The sequence below is a fragment of the Carica papaya genome, chromosome 1 (assembly GCF_054855325.1).
Source record: "Carica papaya isolate Zhongbai chromosome 1, ASM5485532v1, whole genome shotgun sequence".
Classification (NCBI taxonomy): domain Eukaryota; kingdom Viridiplantae; phylum Streptophyta; class Magnoliopsida; order Brassicales; family Caricaceae; genus Carica; species Carica papaya.
Genome location: NC_142309.1, coordinates 411,873 through 430,884, shown reverse-complemented (window position 1 = coordinate 430,884; position 19,012 = coordinate 411,873). Strand labels below are relative to the sequence as shown.

At 31.2% G+C, this 19,012-nt stretch overlaps 1 protein-coding gene across 1 annotated transcript; it reads right to left on the bottom strand.

The window, feature by feature from the left end:
• Nucleotides 1–15,320: 15,320 nt before the first annotated feature.
• On the bottom strand, nt 15,321–18,608 carry LOC110807722 (cytokinin hydroxylase-like). The gene is made up of 5 exons (XM_088210576.1): nt 18,232–18,608; nt 17,898–18,124; nt 17,561–17,802; nt 16,908–17,289; nt 15,321–16,025 (listed from the first exon to the last, which is right to left on the bottom strand). Exons 1-5 carry the CDS (start codon nt 18,503–18,505, stop codon nt 15,606–15,608), a joined length of 1,545 nt encoding a protein of 514 aa, XP_088066702.1. The 5' UTR covers nt 18,506–18,608; the 3' UTR covers nt 15,321–15,605.
• Nucleotides 18,609–19,012: the final 404 nt, after the last annotated feature.

Below are 19,012 nucleotides of genomic sequence, written 5' to 3'. Positions count from 1 at the left end.
TATATATTTTTTTCTCACTGTTTTGCAACCCTCTTACATCACAACAGGGAGCATCACCACTACCCATTTGGATTTCAAACACCTTAAATTAGATAAATAGGAGATTTTCCCCCCAACCGAAACCGCGTACTAGAATTTTGTCCCCCTTCGTTGCCTGCCTAAAGCAGGGCATTTTCCCCTTTAGGCGGGACTTTTTTTTTTTTTCCCCTCTTCGTGAATTATGAATTCTTCTCTCCATCGAACGAGACGCCATGATCGTAGAGCAAACACCATAGTGCAGATAAGTGCATAGATATATGCCTGGTGTTAGTAACTTAGTGCTGGTGATTCTCTAGTCAACCTTTCACTTGCCTACTAGGCTTCCTGATCTGGCAATCATCCACATCGATTGAAAAAATTTACTGCCAAGACTTTTGTTAATTGAAAAGGCTAAATGCTCTGCTACTATTCCATTTATCTACGAATTACTCGATGAATAATTCACTTCAAAAAATGAATCTCACATAAATTTAGAAACTTCTTCATAGAATAATCCTATGAACCAAGAGCATATGATTAAGACAACGTAAAACTCTCTTTAACAGATTTACTTGACCTTCAATCCAATTCCCTACTTTATCTTAAAACACTATACGTATGTGCTATATACTTTACAAGAGAAAATAGATAGTCCATATTTTTCTTTGAGTAACGCTAATACAGTTGAAGAAAATGATAATATGCAGCAATTAGTGCTGTACTAGAAGATATTTGACTATTAAGGTATATACGTACATATAATATATATATGTATATGTATGTAGAGCATTTGAAAGCGATGAGTGAATCTAATAAAACTATAACAAGAATGCATTAAACAGATCCTATACACATAATTATATAATGGATGATGAATTGACTCGAGTCTAAAATGCAGTGGAAGTGAGTTAGTTATTGATGTGAGCCTCCAATTAAAAGGTCAACCCTTTTCCCATGACAGAATCCTGGGTTGACTATTTTATAGTAGTGAATAAATTATTAGAAAACTGACTATGCTCCTATACATCCAGCAGGAGAGCAAATCTTCTCCTCATATATATATATGTGTGTGTGTGTGTGTGTGTATACACCCACGTATATATATATATATATATGTAAATATATATGTCTTGTCTTATTGAGGCTATTCAATGGACTATTTTCTAGCTTAATTTTTCTTTAGAAAATTATGATATGACACTTTGTAGAGGAGAAATTCCAGTCAGAGTTTGTATCAAATCACTTGTAGAAATTAGAACCTATTTACTGGAGAAAATATGTTTTCACCTTGTAGTTCTTTGCAGCTTAACATTTACTAAATACACACATTTAATTTAGAACAGTTGCCCTAGAAAAGTAGAAAAATTAGGGATGTTGAAGAAATTTATGACTCAGTTGAATCCGAGTCGACCCGCTCTACTCTATTCCATGTTGATTTTATAGCTTACATTTGAGTTTGAGATAGAATTTCGCTTGTTTTAAAACGAGTCAGTTTCAGATTTAAAATTAAAAAATTAAATTTAACTTCACCTATATATATAAATAATCTTTTATTTTTTTATTTTTTTAATTGAAAATATGCAAAGATCAGGAACTTAAAAGGAAATAAAATTATAAATTGAATACGGAAGTGAAATAATAGAGTTAGAATTTACATACCTTACACAATAGTTCAAAATACTAAATAGGGTTACGAGAATATGCATTTTAAAATAACAAACAAAAATAAAAAAAATAAACGAAAAGTAAACAACTGAGCATATTAGTAGGACATTTACTAACTTTTGAAGGGAGTCCGCGTAGTGAACTATTCACAACCTTCTTATTCATCGGAATCTGGATATTGGTCATCTTGAACTGAAATAGTTAATAAAAGGGTGAGTTATATTAGTTCAGTAAAAATATCACACTACTCACTGATACTGAAATTAAAGGTTCGTAAAAATCATAAAAATAACTAATGGAGCTTTTAAATTAAGTAAATTTATTTATCATAAATAAAAATATTTATTACATACTTACCGTCGCGAGATTTTCAAAACCGATCTATAGAGGTAATAACACAACCAACATCATAATTTCATATTCAAGTGGTAAGAACAACAACTTTTTATTTTTATTTGCTTACTGGTATCTCTGAGAGTCTACAAGGATGTCCCACTATGCGTGAACCAATATCAAACCTTATCAAATAACCGACCATCCCAATACCCCGTCCGGTATGAACTCTAAAAATACTATCCGTCAATACCCCGTACAGTATGAGGGTGAATCGAGCCGTCCCCATACCCCGTCTAGTATGAGTGCCAAAGATACCATTCCTTGATACCCCGTTCAGTATGAGTGTCAAAGATACCATTCCTCGATACTCCGTCCAGTATGAAGTAACGTTCACGGTAGAGTTACCTAAGTACCCGATCTGTCAACCATCTTCCAAGATATCTAGTAAAACAACCATTCACTCATTTACTTATCTAATTAATTTTCCGTTTATATTTTAATTTTCAATTTTACAAATTAACCGTAAATCATGCAAGAGAAGCAACTGAATTATTTTTTCAATTCCAGTATATTATCATGCATTTAAAACTGTAAAATCAAACAATCAGTTAAATAGGATAAATAATAAATGACTAACTGGTTCCGGCTCCATTAATAACGTATAATTATTTTTGAAGTTTTTTAAATTACATAAAATACCATATTATCGATCATTAAACTTCAATTCCATAACAGAAAGTAAGGTGAGAGATTCTTACCCGAATCGATGTTCGAAATACCGCACTTTCTACTGCGCCTACTAGTGGTCCCCGAATTTTTTGAATTTTCTTACGGAGATTAAAACACGTTTTGCGTACCTAAAAATATCTAAAAATCCAAAATTAGTGTTAGAAATCCTTTTTCTAACCAATTTCAGAGTTCAGGCACAATGGCACCACCGTGCTTCGACAATGGCACCGTCGTCCGTGGCGGTAATTTATCTTGGCCTGGTTGTTTTTGGCCAATTTTGATTAGTTTCGACCAGGTTTATACCAATTCCTACGAGAAAACACGTTAGGGGGTCTCGGTTGGTCCCAAAAAAAATAAAAAAATAGAAACCTACTGGCAGTAAAATTTTTCGGTGTGGCGGCTCTGCCGACTCACCCTCGCAGCTGAACGTTTTTCTTTGGTCAATTTGTAAAAAACAAAATGATGAACACAACGGTAAAAAAATCACGCAAAACGAGAATCAGAAATGAGCTCATCGGAGGCGGTTGCAGATTTTGCCTGCGATAGCACCACCAGACTTTGCCCATGGTTTTCAGCTCACTCGCCGTTTGTTTTACTGTGATATGAATCAGGGTTGCTCGAAATCAAATTCTGAGTAGGTGGAAGAGTTTTTACCTTCTTTTAGAGGTTGGAGGTGGCTTCGGTGCGACGGCGGATGGCGGTCGGCTCCCTTCTCCAGTGGTTGGTTCTTCTTCTCTGACGGGGGGGTTTGGCAGCTAGAGTTCAGATTCTGTTTGTTGCGAAATATTTATACCCATATCGTGTTAATGTGAACCGTTCATCGCGTTAATCTGGACCGTTGAGGAGGAAACGGATCCGGATCGTCTACGCGTGCAGGAAGACTTCTAGACCCGATCGCGGTCCTACGTGACAAAATTTTTTAAAATTGCGTTCTGACCCCTAATTTCTGATTTTTTTTTTAAAACATTATCCGAATTCAAATTTTCACAATTTTTTTCCAAAATTGGTTTCAAATCTCTAACCTATTTTATTTTTCCATAATTTCATGTTAAATTAAAATTTATTAATTTAAAAAAATAGATTTTTATATATTTTAAAATATTAAAATTAATTCTGAGCCAAATTTTAGAATCGAGTATTACAAAATATATGTATAATCGTTAGTTGTATTATAATTAGATTATTTTATTAACTCTGTGTTTGACCTAATTAATTAATATTAAGACTTCCAATAGAATAACTATTTAGTAATGATGTAATATATATACGGTCGTAATAGGATTATGATTATATTATGCTATTCGTTTTCACAATTTTCGAAATGACTTATTATAATCTTATTATTACTGTGCATATTTTGTTTGGTAGTATATACATGACCTTGGAATAAAACTTTAATTAGCTGTAAATGACTAATACTATCTTTCTTGATTGAAAGTGTGTTTAACGCACTAATAATACCATAATTAGTGATTAAATAATAATTTATTCAATATAAATTAGTAAATTTAGTATAAAATTTATCCCTAAATCATATTTATTAATGACAATTTCACAAAATTACAAGTTTTTTTTTTTTTTTGAGAAGTAGATTGAAATACAAGTCGAAGATTAATAAATATTTTTTTATAAAACTAATAAATTTGTTTATATATATATAAAACAACAAAATAAATATATACAGCACCATATCTTCAGTAATTATTTATATGTCCAAATATTTTATTATAAAATTGGTGGTATACAAATGTGTCAATACTTATATTGTGATTATAATCAATTTATTTCTTGGGTTCTATTTAATCAATTTAATTATTGTTTTTTTTGTTCAAAAAAGCTTATACATATACATATACATATATATATATATAAAAGGGGTAATCCAATATTCCCCAGAAATGAATAATTTTCTAATATGGTAATACAGCCTTGTGAGATTCCTCTCTGATTAAATTATGGTACAGTTGATATTTTTCTAAGGAAGATAATATGGAAAAAGAAAGGATCACAATCTGTAAAGAAGAAGAAGAAAAGATAAAAAGATAAAATAGGGTGGAGTTTATCTTCCAATGAATCAAAAAATGTAGGATAATACAGCTATAAATGGAACTATACATACACACAAACACATATATATATATATATATGCGTATAATCAATCAATAGGGTTCTAACCTATCAATCACTGATGAAGTATATAGCTAGCAATTATTGTATGTAATAACATGCAAAATTATCTCGTGCCAAAGCTTAGGGTTATGATAAATCTCAGACTAGGAATAATTATCCAAAAAAAATCTCTTGTTTTATTTGTTGAAAGAGAAGTATTTGTACGTCTCTAAGCTATATGAACAGAAGGGATAATAATGATAAAATGGTAAGGCTTCGATCTGTGAACAAGAAGGATGTCGGCAAAACTAGGTAGAATTTAGGGTTGTGATAAAATGTCAAATAAAAACTATACATATTGCTCAAACAGGTCATCACGCACTCATCATCACTACATATATATATATATCTATACATCCCTATATATATACATGTCCCAATTCATAGACATCTATACATCCCTCTATATCTAAATATATCCCTATATATTTTGAGAACGTATTCTAAAAATACCTGCAAGCCGGATAGAAGCTGATATTACCTGCTTGATCTTCTCTTCACCATCAGGATTATACAATAAATATTTTTAATTACAGGAAAGAAATATACATGTATGTATTTAATGAATGCTATTAATGTACAATTACGTTGATTTTGTTTTATATTTATGGAAGAAGTGGGCATACATACATATATATATGTGCATACATATATACATATATATATACATATATATATATATATATATGTACACAAATATGTACGTATAGTTTCGATGCACGGATATCAGGTTATACGAACCTGATTGTGACATGCTTGAAAAGATTTGCACATGAAAGAAGAAATAAAGCTTGAATAAGATTTGAAGTACCATACTGATCATCAAAATAATCATTACGAACCCATTAATTATTTATTACAATATTAACGTGGTGGGTTAGGCTTATATGTTCCCCATTCATATACATAAAAGCATATATATATATATATATACACACACACATAACCGAATACATATGTTCTATGTATGTGGTGCAAAAGCAATATGCTTCAATTTGCTAATGAGAAGTATACAGTATGGTACTGCATAATTAGTGTTTTGTGTGATTACTCCTGTTTAAATTGATTGTATGCATATATCATTACCCTGATTTGCAGAAACGACATGCAGAAAACTTAGATCACACCTTTACGTATTATAAAGAATGTGTATATATACATATATATATTCTTTCGAAAACAATGTATAGTAAAATATGTTTGAAGTTCTTACTTCTTCCCAGTGACTATTAACTAATACTAAGTTGCAATAAAATTTAATTTCCACTAAATTAAATTACAGTCCAAATTGATGCATACAAACATATGTCTATACGTAGTTTAAGATCTTTGACTGACTAATAAGCATATGTATACACACACACACACACACACACACACACGTAGATAGATATAGATAAACATATATTCTGGTTCAATACGTATAGTATTAGAAGCCATTTTTTCTTAAATTAAAATAGTGGTGGAGAAGACAAGAAATGGTGGTTGATGAATTAGATTTGAGTTATAATATGCCATAATATTTCCAAGATTGAGTGATATATTTCTTTTTATGTCATTCAAAATCTAATAAAAGATTTGATCACCAAGAAAAAGTATTTGTGTATCTATAGCCATATATATAGCTTTTCACACTCACACTCACCTCAAAAAAAAAAAAAAAAGGAAATTACACCTATATTTGCCTTTAAAATTTCTATATTATTATTCTAATCGTCTTCATAATTTCTTTTTTGAGAATGGTTAATCTAGTTTTGATTATATATATATATATATGGATGTAATGTAAAATATATAATAAGAGTAAGAACTAATTATTTATTAATTAAATAATTAATACATTCATTTTTTTTATTATAAAAAAATCACGAATTCGAGTTTAAATAATTTTCATATATCCCATTATTTAAAAATTATTATTAGATTTAGTGTTTAATTAAATTAAACGACAAAACTAACCTTAGTAATTTCTTCTTTAATAATAAATTTGTTTTAATATAAACTATACCATATATTATTTCCTAATTGTAATTTCAAATTTCATTTATTTGTGAATTTTTTTTTATTATGACAATGCAATCAATAATAATTTGTTATTATACATAATATTATTTTTTTGAATTTTTTTCTGATAATATTATATATTCACATGTCTATGCTTCCAAATAATAATAATAATAAAAAAGTAAACAAATTAAAATCAAGGACAAGAAAAATAAAAGTTGTCACAAAAGAGCCTAAAAACTATTATTGGTTTAAATTAGTCAAAAATCAAATTATAAGTATTGAATATCAAATTCCACCATATAGTACTTAAATAATTGAGCTGCCTTTTTGTTTTTAATCGTTAGATTCAAACATATTCTATTTTTTATTATATGGTATTAATAATGAAGTTGAGATATGTATTGACTTTTTTAAAAGCTTATATTAAAATTAAATATGTTAATTAAGCAATATTTTTAATATTAAAAATTACCCATAATTTTATTATTTACATTTTAATATATTTTTAACTAATATTATTATTATTTTAAAAAAAGCTAATAAATTCTACCATTTAGAAATGTGCCAACCTTATTCAAAATAAGGAGAGTTTGGTCCAAATATAATCAAGAGCTTCCCAAAGCAAATCTCCCCAATTTAGTAGATCGGTTGGTGTAGATAGTGCTTGCTCTAAGGATCTTTCTTTACCTTCAATATATATATATATATATATATATATATATATATATATATATTTATATATTTGATGAAAAAATGGTATGTCATATTTTTAAACTTCAATTCAAAAAAATTTAACTGTGACCTAGTAATGGATAGATCACCCAGGTTCGGGTCCATAAGCAATGACAATTGCTCTATGAAGACTCGCTTTCGCTACAATTTCTATGGATTCCCTTAACCAATCCACTGCCTATGAGTCGCCGGCTCATTCTTCAACAGGCATGCGGTCAGAGACCTGGGCTCCTTCCACTGCTTAGGAGGTTACAGTTTCATGTTCTATTTCACTCCCCGATGGAGGTTCTTTTCACCATTCCCTCACGATACTACTTCGCTATCGGTCACCCAGGAGTATTTAACCTTATAAGGTGGTCCGTAATATTTTTTTTACTCTAAAAAATGTAATAAATTCGTTTAAATTTATTATAATTTGGTCTCTGTAACTTTAGTAACACATTAATAAATTAAATTCTTGATTTTACTTAATTAAGTATTTAATAAAAATCTAACTATAACGAAATATTCTTTTCATTTAAATATATAATAAATTCGTTAGAATTTAACACAAATTGATCAGTGTAACTTTTACAATATACTATTAAGTTAAGTTTTTAATTTTATTTAATTAAATACTATAAATCGATTACAATCACCCTATAATATAGTAAACGGGATAATGAATTCTATGTTTTCAGTAAAATTTGAATTTATAATTTTTAAATAAAATATAAAAATTTTAATCACTAAATTATTGGTATATATATATATATTATTTTTGATAATTTCCAGCATATGTATGATTATTACTATTTAACGGTATTTTAATTATTCAATATTTATATATAGTCTATGATTTTAAGATTCACTTGAAGTTCTTCCTATATTTTTCAATGTTTTCTTTTTCAAATTTATTATTTAGATTGTATCGTAATGCTCTTATTCACATACAAGCAAAATCGAATTTATATTATGAATTTTTCCTTTTCATGAAAGATTTTTATATCGGACTTTATTATTTACTTTAATTTTTTAAATGTAAGAATAAACTTTAAATTATTTATTTGAGTGATGAATAGTTTAATTAGTCTAAACATATAAATATTATATTTTTATAATATTATTTTATGTTTTATTTTAAATTTTATTATTTTATAATATTATTTTAAATTTTAATTTATTTTATTAATTTTTTATTTTTTAACTAAATTTTAATTATTTATTTAATATTTTATAAAATTATTTTTTAAAATATAGGTAAATAAAGCAAATTTTAGGGTTTAAGAAGGGTGGAGATCGATGAATGCAAAATGAATAAATACGAGTAATTAGGGCAAATTGTGAATGAAAGTAAATACTAATATGATAAGTAATTGGTAAATAATTTATTACCCGTCTCAAATATGAGATTGATATAGACAATTAAATAACGTTTATATACTAAAAATAACATGATCAATAATAATAGTTTTATAATCAAGATGTACATAAATTCTTATTGATTGTATTCTTTTTTAATATATTGAAATTCCGTCTATCAGAAAACTGAACACAGTTTATAATTTTTATCGTACTGTATTTTTTAAAGAGTAACTCTTATCAAAATTTCAAAGAGTACTACGTTACAATCTCATTCTGATTAAAGATTCTTGTCGTTCCGGAGAATTCAGTTACATGAGACAAGACTCTTTTGAATGCTGGTTTTCTAATTACTCCCGATTAATTCTTGGATCGACTTCAATTACTTCACCCTTAAAATCATGAAAACAACAACTTTAATTTTTATTACATATATTTTTAATTATAAATTTTCGTGGACAAAGTTTCCCTAAATATTCAATTGACTAACTTAAAACTCAATTTAGAATCATTACAAGTCCCCACGTATAGTTGTCTAAAGAATGTGGTAATATATATATATATATATATATGATATCGATCGTACAATAAAATATTGGTCGCACGAGGGCATCACTAGAGTGTAATAATGGGTGGCCACTTGAATCTGTATTTGAGAAAGGACAAATGAATATATAAATACATACATATACATATATTAATAAGTTAATTGAAAGTCATATATTTTAAGAATTACAATAAAGAGGGCTTTGTCTTTAGTTAGGCATGTTAAATGATGAAGCACTTGTAGATCGATCATAATTATCATATTATTATATATATAAATATATACATATATATATGTATATGTGTGTGTGTGTGTGTGTATGTATATGCACGAATAATATATTTTTATTAGCATGTAATATTACTTTTGATATTACGTTTTGCTTGGTGATGATCAACACGAGAGTGGAGGGGAATGGTGGCGCATGATTTGATATTTAATCAACTTAATTAACCTTTTAGTTTATTTCTTTAATTACGATTTAAAAAATGCTTAGAAAGAATCTTGAATTAGAACGAGATTAATAGCCTGAGTTTGACTCAGTTTGTAGGATTGCTCTTTTATGTTTATATATATATATATATATATTATAATAATATATACATATATATATATATGTACATACCTCAACTTACATGGTATTATGGAGATGGTGATATTTTCATTTTCTTTCAAAAAAAAAAAAAAGTAAAGTCTAAACCATCACTTTTTAGCTACTCATTTATGTATATTATATATATATGTGTGTGTATACATACATATATATATATATATATATATACCAGCTCGAGCGAGGCCAACAACATTATAATAATATGTGAATATTATATTTATGTAATTAAGGATTATTAAAGAGATTTTGTCTAATCATTATCAAGAGATAATTTCTTTTATTTGTCTCTTTTCTGTCAAAAAGTGTTGTATACATACATGACGTAATCATCTCTCCATACACAACGATGCTTTACATACATATATATATATACCAGTATTTTACACTATTAAAAATCATAAATCTTTTTTTTTTTATAAAAAAATCACAAGGTGTTAACTATTCAAATTAAAATTAATTAAAATTAGATAAATTTGATCAAAGACCATGTTTATGCTCTAATTTCACTTAATAAAAATTAATTTTTATTAATTTTAAATAAAAATTTATACCCTTTATTTGTATAATATTAAATTAATTTTAAGATAATTAATTTATTCCAAATAAATAGGTCAAGAATTTCAAAGGCGTGCCGAAATTTGGCTCCAAAGAGATTATGTATATGATGTTTAAATGATAAGAATTAAATAACAAGTTGGTAAGGAAAAATATATTTTCCATCTTGATTATTAATAGTCTTTATAGAATTAAAAAAAAAAAGGTACTAAATATACATGTTTTTATGATTGCTTTTAAGAAATTGTTGAGATATGATATTTTTTTGTCTTATATTCAAGAAGAAAAAATTGACAAATTACCAAGATTAAATATATATATCTCTATCTATTTATCTATCTATATGTGTGGTGAATGAATTAATCTTCTCGATGAAGCTTTTGGATGGTAAATTTAGGTCGTGATATTTACAAAAAACCTTACTTGAATAATATTTTTAACGTCAAAATTTTCTTAAATTCTATATATATAAATATGTATATGTTTAGATTACTCTAAAAAAATTTATATAGTTTTGTACATCGGCACAAATGTTTGCCAAGATTCTTACGAGATCATATATAAAGAGAAACAAAGATTACGTTTCCTTACCCCATTAATAACTACTATCGTGGCCACCCGTTTCTCTATATTGTTTATGTAACGGCCCCGGAAAATATTAAAATGAAATGAGTATTTAAATATATCGAATGCGGAAGCGAGATCAAAATTTCATTTAACATCCCTTACACGAAAAACCAAACAAACGTACTTAAAATATAAAAGGTTAAACTAACTAAGAAAGAAAACTCGAAAATAAACTATGCGTATGACTACAGAGTCTCTAGGCATCCCCTTCGTCGTCCTCCTGCGGAACGGGCTCGGGAACCATGTCTTCCTGATCTGAAATGGTTAATTAAGGAGTGAGCTACACTAGCCCAGTAAGAACATCACGATATCTCACCGTCACGGAGATAAAGGTGGGTAGAAAACCACAAAAAGACCAATGGAGCATAATTTACAATAAACTCGTTTATTAACAACAAAACCTTTTATCAATAATAAAACTTTTACCATCCACTTACCTTGGTGGAATTTATGAAAAACAATATGAGAAAAACAATAACATTATCATAATCATTGAATAGTCTAAGCTGTAAAACATAACACTTATCACGCCTCTTGTAATTCAATCATTGTACAACATATCTTTTTTTCTCATTTACCAGCCTACTAGTATCCGTGGGGGTCCATAGGGGTTCCGCTACCCGTTAACCTTTAACATTCATAATCAGTTTCCAGGGCCGTCCCCATACCCCGTCCGGTATGGGCGCCAAAACCATGAACCTCAATACCCCGTCCGGTATGAGGGTGAAACGGGCCGTCCCCATACCCCGTCCGGTATGGGCGCCAAAACCATAAACCTCAATACCCCGTCCGGTATGAGGGTGAAACGGGCCGTCCCCATACCCCGTCCGGTATGGGCGCCAAAACCATAAGATCTCCATACCCCGTCCGGCATGTGAGACCACAATCCCGGTAGGGTTCCCTACGGACCCGGTCCGTCCACCATCTCCCAGGATATCTAGTCAGGCTGACCCCCATAATATAATTATCAGTCTACACAATCTTTCATTTTCCTTTTCCTCAATCAGCATCATCAATTCACATTTAAACAAGCAAATCGTAATTCATACCAAACAGACAACATATAGCATCAATATCCCAGTCATTCAACCCATAATTAATAAAACAGTAATATATGCATTCGAAACTATAAAATGAAAAATATCAAACCTCATACTGCATTTAAAGCTGTAAACAGGCCAAATAACAGTAAATCATCAATCACACTAGACTCGGGCTCCATTAGCAACCTTAAGCAATTTCACACATGCGTTAATTCAAGAAATACTGTTTTATCATTTTGAACTTTAATACCGTGATAGGAAATAGGGTGAGGGGTCCTTACTTGTTTTCGGGATCCGAATACGATTCACAGTGCGCCTGCAGGCTGTCCCTAATTTTCCCCTGAATTTTTCCCGGGGAACTGAAACACGCTAACAGTACCTGCACGGGTTCCAAAAAAAATCCAAATTAGGCCCAGGGCCTCTTTCGGCCCAAATCGCAACTCCGGCACGGCGGCTCCGCCGTGCTCCGGCGACGGCGCCGCCGCTGGCGGCGGCGAGTCGCCTCGGGTTGACTGTTTTCGGCCGTTTTTGGCCGAATTCGGCCACACTCGCATTGGTCCTTGTCAGAAAACAACCCTAGGGCCCTCGGGGGGCCAAAAAATCACGGAAAAATGGAGCTTACCGGCGGCGGCGCTCTCGGGTACGGCGACTCTCCGGCGAAGTTCGTGTTTTGGTGATTTGGCTTCGGTCAACCTGTAGAGAAAAGAATGGTGATCACGGTGATATAAAAATTGCATCGAACGGAGGCCGGGAAGGGCCTCGTCGGAGGCAAAAACCGAGAGGGGGCGCGGCGGCGCCGCTGGGCTTCGGCCGCGTATTCCGGCCGTTTGGCCGGGATTTCGGCTTCGATTTGGCCATAGGAGGAATCAGTGGAGAAAAACGAGTCGGGGGTATGAAATTTACCTCGATCGGCGGTCGGAAATTTCCCCGGTGCGGCGGCGAGTGGCGGCGGGTGGCGGCGGTCGGCCTCTGGTTCGTCTTCTCCGGCGAGCGGCTGGCGGCTAGGGTTTTTGGTCTGGTGTGGGGGTTCTATTTATAACCCCTTGCCTTTTGATCACAGCCGTTCGTTTCGTTTTAATCTGGGCCGTTCGTTTTTGATTGAATCTGGGCCGTCCGTGCGTTTGAATCTGGGCCGTCGGATCGCACCCACGCGGATCGCCAACGTGGCTCCTTTCGGAGTGACGCGATCTTGCCACGTGGCAGGCCCCGGTTGGCCGGGACTGCTGACCGGGCCTGCTGACGTGGCTGCTGACGTGGCCCCCCCTTTTTTTTTTTTTTTTTTTTTTTTTCCTCCTCCTTTCCGGGTGCTACAGTTTACCATATATGAATATTTTTATACTAGTTCTCACGTAGTTATAAAGTGATTCCTTTTTTTTTCCTTAGGATATCCTTAACAGGTTGATATAATATTTTTTTATTTTTTGTTAGTAATGAAATACACTAAGAACTAATTAATCAAATAATTGAAGTTTTGTATGCAATCAGGTTTAAAAATATAGAACGACATTAATCTACAATCCTTTTCAAGTAAAGGGTGATTTGTATAAAGTATTGTTGTTACCGGTCCTTTGAATTCTATTATGTTTCCATAGTTTAAAATTATTTTTAAAAGAAGAATTAAGAGGTTGAGGAGCAATGGAAGAAGAGACTATGTTTCTCGAGGTTAATAGTTTTATCAATTTTTAAGAGATTCATTTATGAAATTAGAACCCTTTGAAGCGTCTATTTCATGTCTTCTATTTATGATATTAGAATTCTTCGGAGCATCTCTTTCACATCTTCTATTAACCTACAAAATGAGCACACGTTAATATGTGATTTTTTATAAAAAAGGTATATCTCTAACACATATATTTAAGAATTTTACAAAACTTAAAAAGAGAAAATACAAAAGTTCAAAGGTCGAAAATGACTTCACCTACAGTTATATGCTCACTTATAAAAGAAAGGGTTTTAAGTTATCTATACAACGTAATTACTCTCAATTTGACATAGTTTTAATCTCTAGCGTTAGTACACTTGATAAATGATAGCTTAATTTATTTTAGAACTTCTTAAAAACTACATAAAGTTATTTTATGTGGGTTAGACATCAAATTTTTAGTTATCGTTTAACATTTTTTTTTTACCAATTTTAAATAGATTCAAGTAGAATAAGTGTTTCTATAAGGGCTTATAAGCTAGATAAGTTAAATTAAATTGGTAGGGGATTGTGAATTCATCCTTTTATAAAGAGAAAAAAAAAATTGAAGTATAAATAATTTGGTTGGGTATTTTCAATTGTTGAAAGCCAAGCACTTTGTTAAATCAAGATTTTAAACAAAGAAGGGAAAAAGAAGATTTAAGAATAAAACTATCATTACAAGTGTCAATGGAATCAAATTTATATATAAAAAAATCCACTTTTTAATGCTACCCATCACTCTCTATTTCTTGGTTTATATATATATATATGTATATGTATATGTATATGTATATGTATATATTATATGAGCATCTAAAAGCTTATCTAAACAGCACCTCCAACTTATCATTAACCCCCTTTTATATTTGTCTGATTATTGTTGGGTTCATCTTATTGGTTAGGAATTATATTTCACATATGAAAGGTCATGTCATAGTTTGTACATAATAATTATGGTATTGTTTTTTGGCACCAAAGTATTCAAGAGATAAAAAAGTTGGCCTGCCCTAGTTTATATAATTAGTCAAATGACTACATGTGATATTTGAAAAAAAATATTATATTTCAATTATAATCATAATTAAATGACTTTTATATAAAACTCATGTTAAGAATAAAATATATATATATATCAAACATCATAATATAATAAATAACGATCGATTCAAATGGGAGCACAACACATATTAAAGGGTCAATTTAGATTACGAGATATACAAATTTTCCATATATTATCTTTTACTCAAAAGAAAATTGAAAAAACCCTTTAATTTCTTTTTTATTATTTGATCTTTAGTCGATGTTTGCATCCAGGGTATCATCTCTACATCTTCACTATTACTCCAAACTGAGGAGAAAGTGAGACCGTGTATCGTTTTTTTCCTCTAAATACTAGAACATTTTTCATATTTTTTTTTCATGATCATCAATTAGAAAAAGATTAGATCACCAAAACTTGATTTGTAATAATCAATAACTCGAAAATCAAGTGCTTCCCAACTCCAAAATTGGCATCAATTGATTAATTTTTATGATCAATCAATTCAAAGGCTTCAAACATATCTGAACTCCGTACTTAGGTTTAATGGTAAGAACAATGATTGGAGCATGCTTGTAATTGTCCGAAATTTCGAAGCTAAAACGAGATATTAGCATGGCTAATATAATCTTAGCTTCCATCATGGCAAACGATTGCCCGATGCAATTTCTCGGACCAGCTGCGAATGGAATAAAATGACGGTTGGCAGCAAATGTTCGAGAAGCAAATCTTTCTGGGTTGAACTCATTTGCGTCTTTTCCCCAAAGCTCCTTGTTGTGGTGTATGGCAAGTACTGGTATCCATATCGATAGTCCCTTAGGAATTAAGAGATCCCCTAATTTTATATCTTCAAAAGCCATTCGTGGCAGTACTGTTGCTGGTGGGTATAATCTTAATGATTCATTTATCACCATGTTTAACTGTAAAATCGAAAACAAAATTGTTAGTGCTAAGATACAGTAATACTAATAAATTAAATAATTTTTTTCGTAATTTAATTATTGAAAAAATTAACTATAACTTATATTTGTCCTTTATATGTGTTACATATATATATATTTTCTATTTGTTATGGTTGTATATTTAATATTATCATTATACATACACTGATAACCAACCACACATGATCTGAACAGAGTATTGATGTAACTCTTAGTGGAGTTTCTTTAAGGCCACTTGTTATTATGAATGTTTATTTACAAGCTTAAAGATTATTTAATATATACTATTAAATTAATGTGCTTAATTTGCAGGTTATTTATTTTTTAATTAATCGTGAAGGCTCAAGTAGGATCTGGTAGGTCAATTTTTCATTCCCCACAACCCCACCCACAAAGAAAATAATATCACTAACATATGAAATAAATACCATATAATATAAATATTTCTTTAGAAAAGTGTACGATAAAATTTTTTTTGATGTGACTTATGTTTTATTTAAAATTAAGTTTATCATATGATAATTAATTAGTAAAACCATATAATAAATACACTCTATTAAAAATGTATTGTAAATATAATACTCAAGAAGGGTTTTTATTTTCAAAAATTGTATATAAAAATATAAAAATTGTGGGTCGGGTAAAAAAATTAGACCCGGAAGATTTAATTCCGGTTCAACCCATCTAAGAAAATAGATTTACGTGACCCAGCCATGATACTCACTGGTGGGAACCGGAGAGAAAGCAACCGTGCCAAACGGTTGACTTTTTCTCTCGCAGCAGTCAATATAGAGAGTCAAAGGTAAAAAAATAAAAATAAAAAGAAAAAGAAAAGAAAGCAGACAGTAAAAGTTTAATTACCAGAGTGAGTTTGGGAAGATGGTCAATTGAAGGAGTTCCGCCATTGCAGAACTGCAAGACCTCAGCTCGGACCTTATCTTGCCAATCAGGATTACTGGCCAACAACATGACGGTCCATGTGAGCAAGAGAGCAGTGGTTTCATGGCCGGCGAAGAAGAAGGTTTTACATTCATCCATTATCAACTGCAAGTTCAAGCTAAACCCATTTCCTGATCTCTTCTTCTGCATCTCATTCAACAACATACCCAGTAAATCATTTCCATGGGAGTTGCTTCTCCCGATCTCTACACAAGCTTTTCTGCTCTGTATAATCTCCATTAACAGTGTCTCCACCTCCATTTTCAGTGATTTTATCTCTCTGTTGTACTTACTGGGAAAAAACCTGTAAAATTAAACAAGAATCTAATTTATTATTTAACCCTTTAAATTACTGATATGACAGAACAGAACGAGGCTATATAGCTTATTCTAAAAGATGGAATCTGATAAATGGAAGACAAGAAAACCTACCATACAAATGGGATCAAAGTTTCGAATTCCATAGGACCCAAAAAGAGAAAGATTGTCCAAAGTAGCATTAAAGAAAAGGCCAAGCCGATTATGATGATGATGATAAACACACACACATATACATACACATAAATATGACTAACCGGCTTCCTGGAAAGCAGAGGTGCCTGCTAGCTTGAGCACAGAGACGTTGCAGGACGGTGAGGAGGTCAAAGATTTGCTTTCCCTTCTCATAACTGCAATCAAACTCGGTTCTTGAAATTATATCAGCAGTGAGTCTAGTCATGTACCCGCCAATTTCGAACTCGGTCTGGCCTGATTCTACTGCATTTTGCAGTGATTGGAGCATCTGTTTAGTGCATTCCACCATGTGTCCAGCATAGCTCTACCCAACAAAAAAATCCCAAATACAATTTTTAAATACCATTACAGACAACTTATCAGTATTTAATTCATATAATATTATATATATATATATACCTTGAGTTTATCACCGGTGAATGCAGGAGCAATAATATGACGTTGGTGATACCAATCTTCTCCATTCGCCATTAACAAACCACGTCCTATGAAATGCTTTGATCCCTGTTGCTGCAGCCATGATTTACCCGATGAAGTACTGTACTTTGACAGAAGCTCTTTGATCAATTCAATCTCTGTTAAACACATCCTGGGCTCCGTCCCATTCCAGTATATGAATCTTTTTCCTGCCCAACAAACAGAAAACGCGGGAAACCCCAAATCAAAATCACGTACCCTCCCTTAGTTATATTACATATATAGGCTTAATATATGTATATGTGTATGTAGTTACCGTATTGTTTAGACCAGGTGACGTAATGCGGCAAGAGACGGGGGACGATGTCGTGGTTGATGGAGTCCATGTCTTTGGAGGTTGCTTGAGAGACAAGTGAAGCCATGTCGAGGATGTTGCCGGTAAGAGGGCGAGCTTTTGGGCCACGCACACCTTGCTTCTCCATCATCTTCATGATGCGTCTCGGCGTTAACCAGTAGCATGAAACGGTGTCGTATGCAACTCTTAGAAACAAAGATATGAACACGACTAATAACGCCGTTACCACCACCATGCCTGATAAATTAACAGACACTACAAACTCTGTGTATATGAGAGGTTTAGAGAGAGAGAGAGAGAGAGAGAGAAGAGTTTGTAGTTTATGAAAGTGAGGAGTCCGGGAGCAAATACTTCTATATATATATAGAATGATCAGTAGTGATGCATATCTATACATACATGTGCGTGCGTGTGTACATATATATATATATATATAAAAGGAAGAAAATCTAATTTTAATTAACATATTTCAATTCTATACTTAGGATATCAGATATACAGTATCCTGTAATTTTGTAAGTAGAGGAAAACTATAGGCTTTTTTTAGTAAAACATTGTGGAATAAATAAATATATTATACCCATATATTAATTATGTAGATATATATTTGAATTAGATTGTACATATTTTTTAAAGAAAAATTTATATATTTATTAATAAAATGATATCTTCTTATTTTACAACAATAAATTCAATGAAATTTCATAATCTTAACAGGAGATACATATGAAATGTATAATCT

Excerpts from the sequence above, each read along its gene's own strand:
- LOC110807722 (XM_088210576.1), bottom strand. The coding sequence starts at position 18,505 with ATGGTGGTGGTAACGGCGTTATTAGTCGTGTTCATATCTTTGTTTCTA. Across the intron at positions 17,803-17,897 it reads TCACCGGTGATAAACTCAAG|AGCTATGCTGGACACATGGT; the intron begins GTATATATATAT and ends TTTGTTGGGTAG. Across the intron at positions 16,026-16,907 it reads ATCTTCCCAAACTCACTCTG|TTAAACATGGTGATAAATGA; the intron begins GTAATTAAACTT and ends TCGATTTTACAG.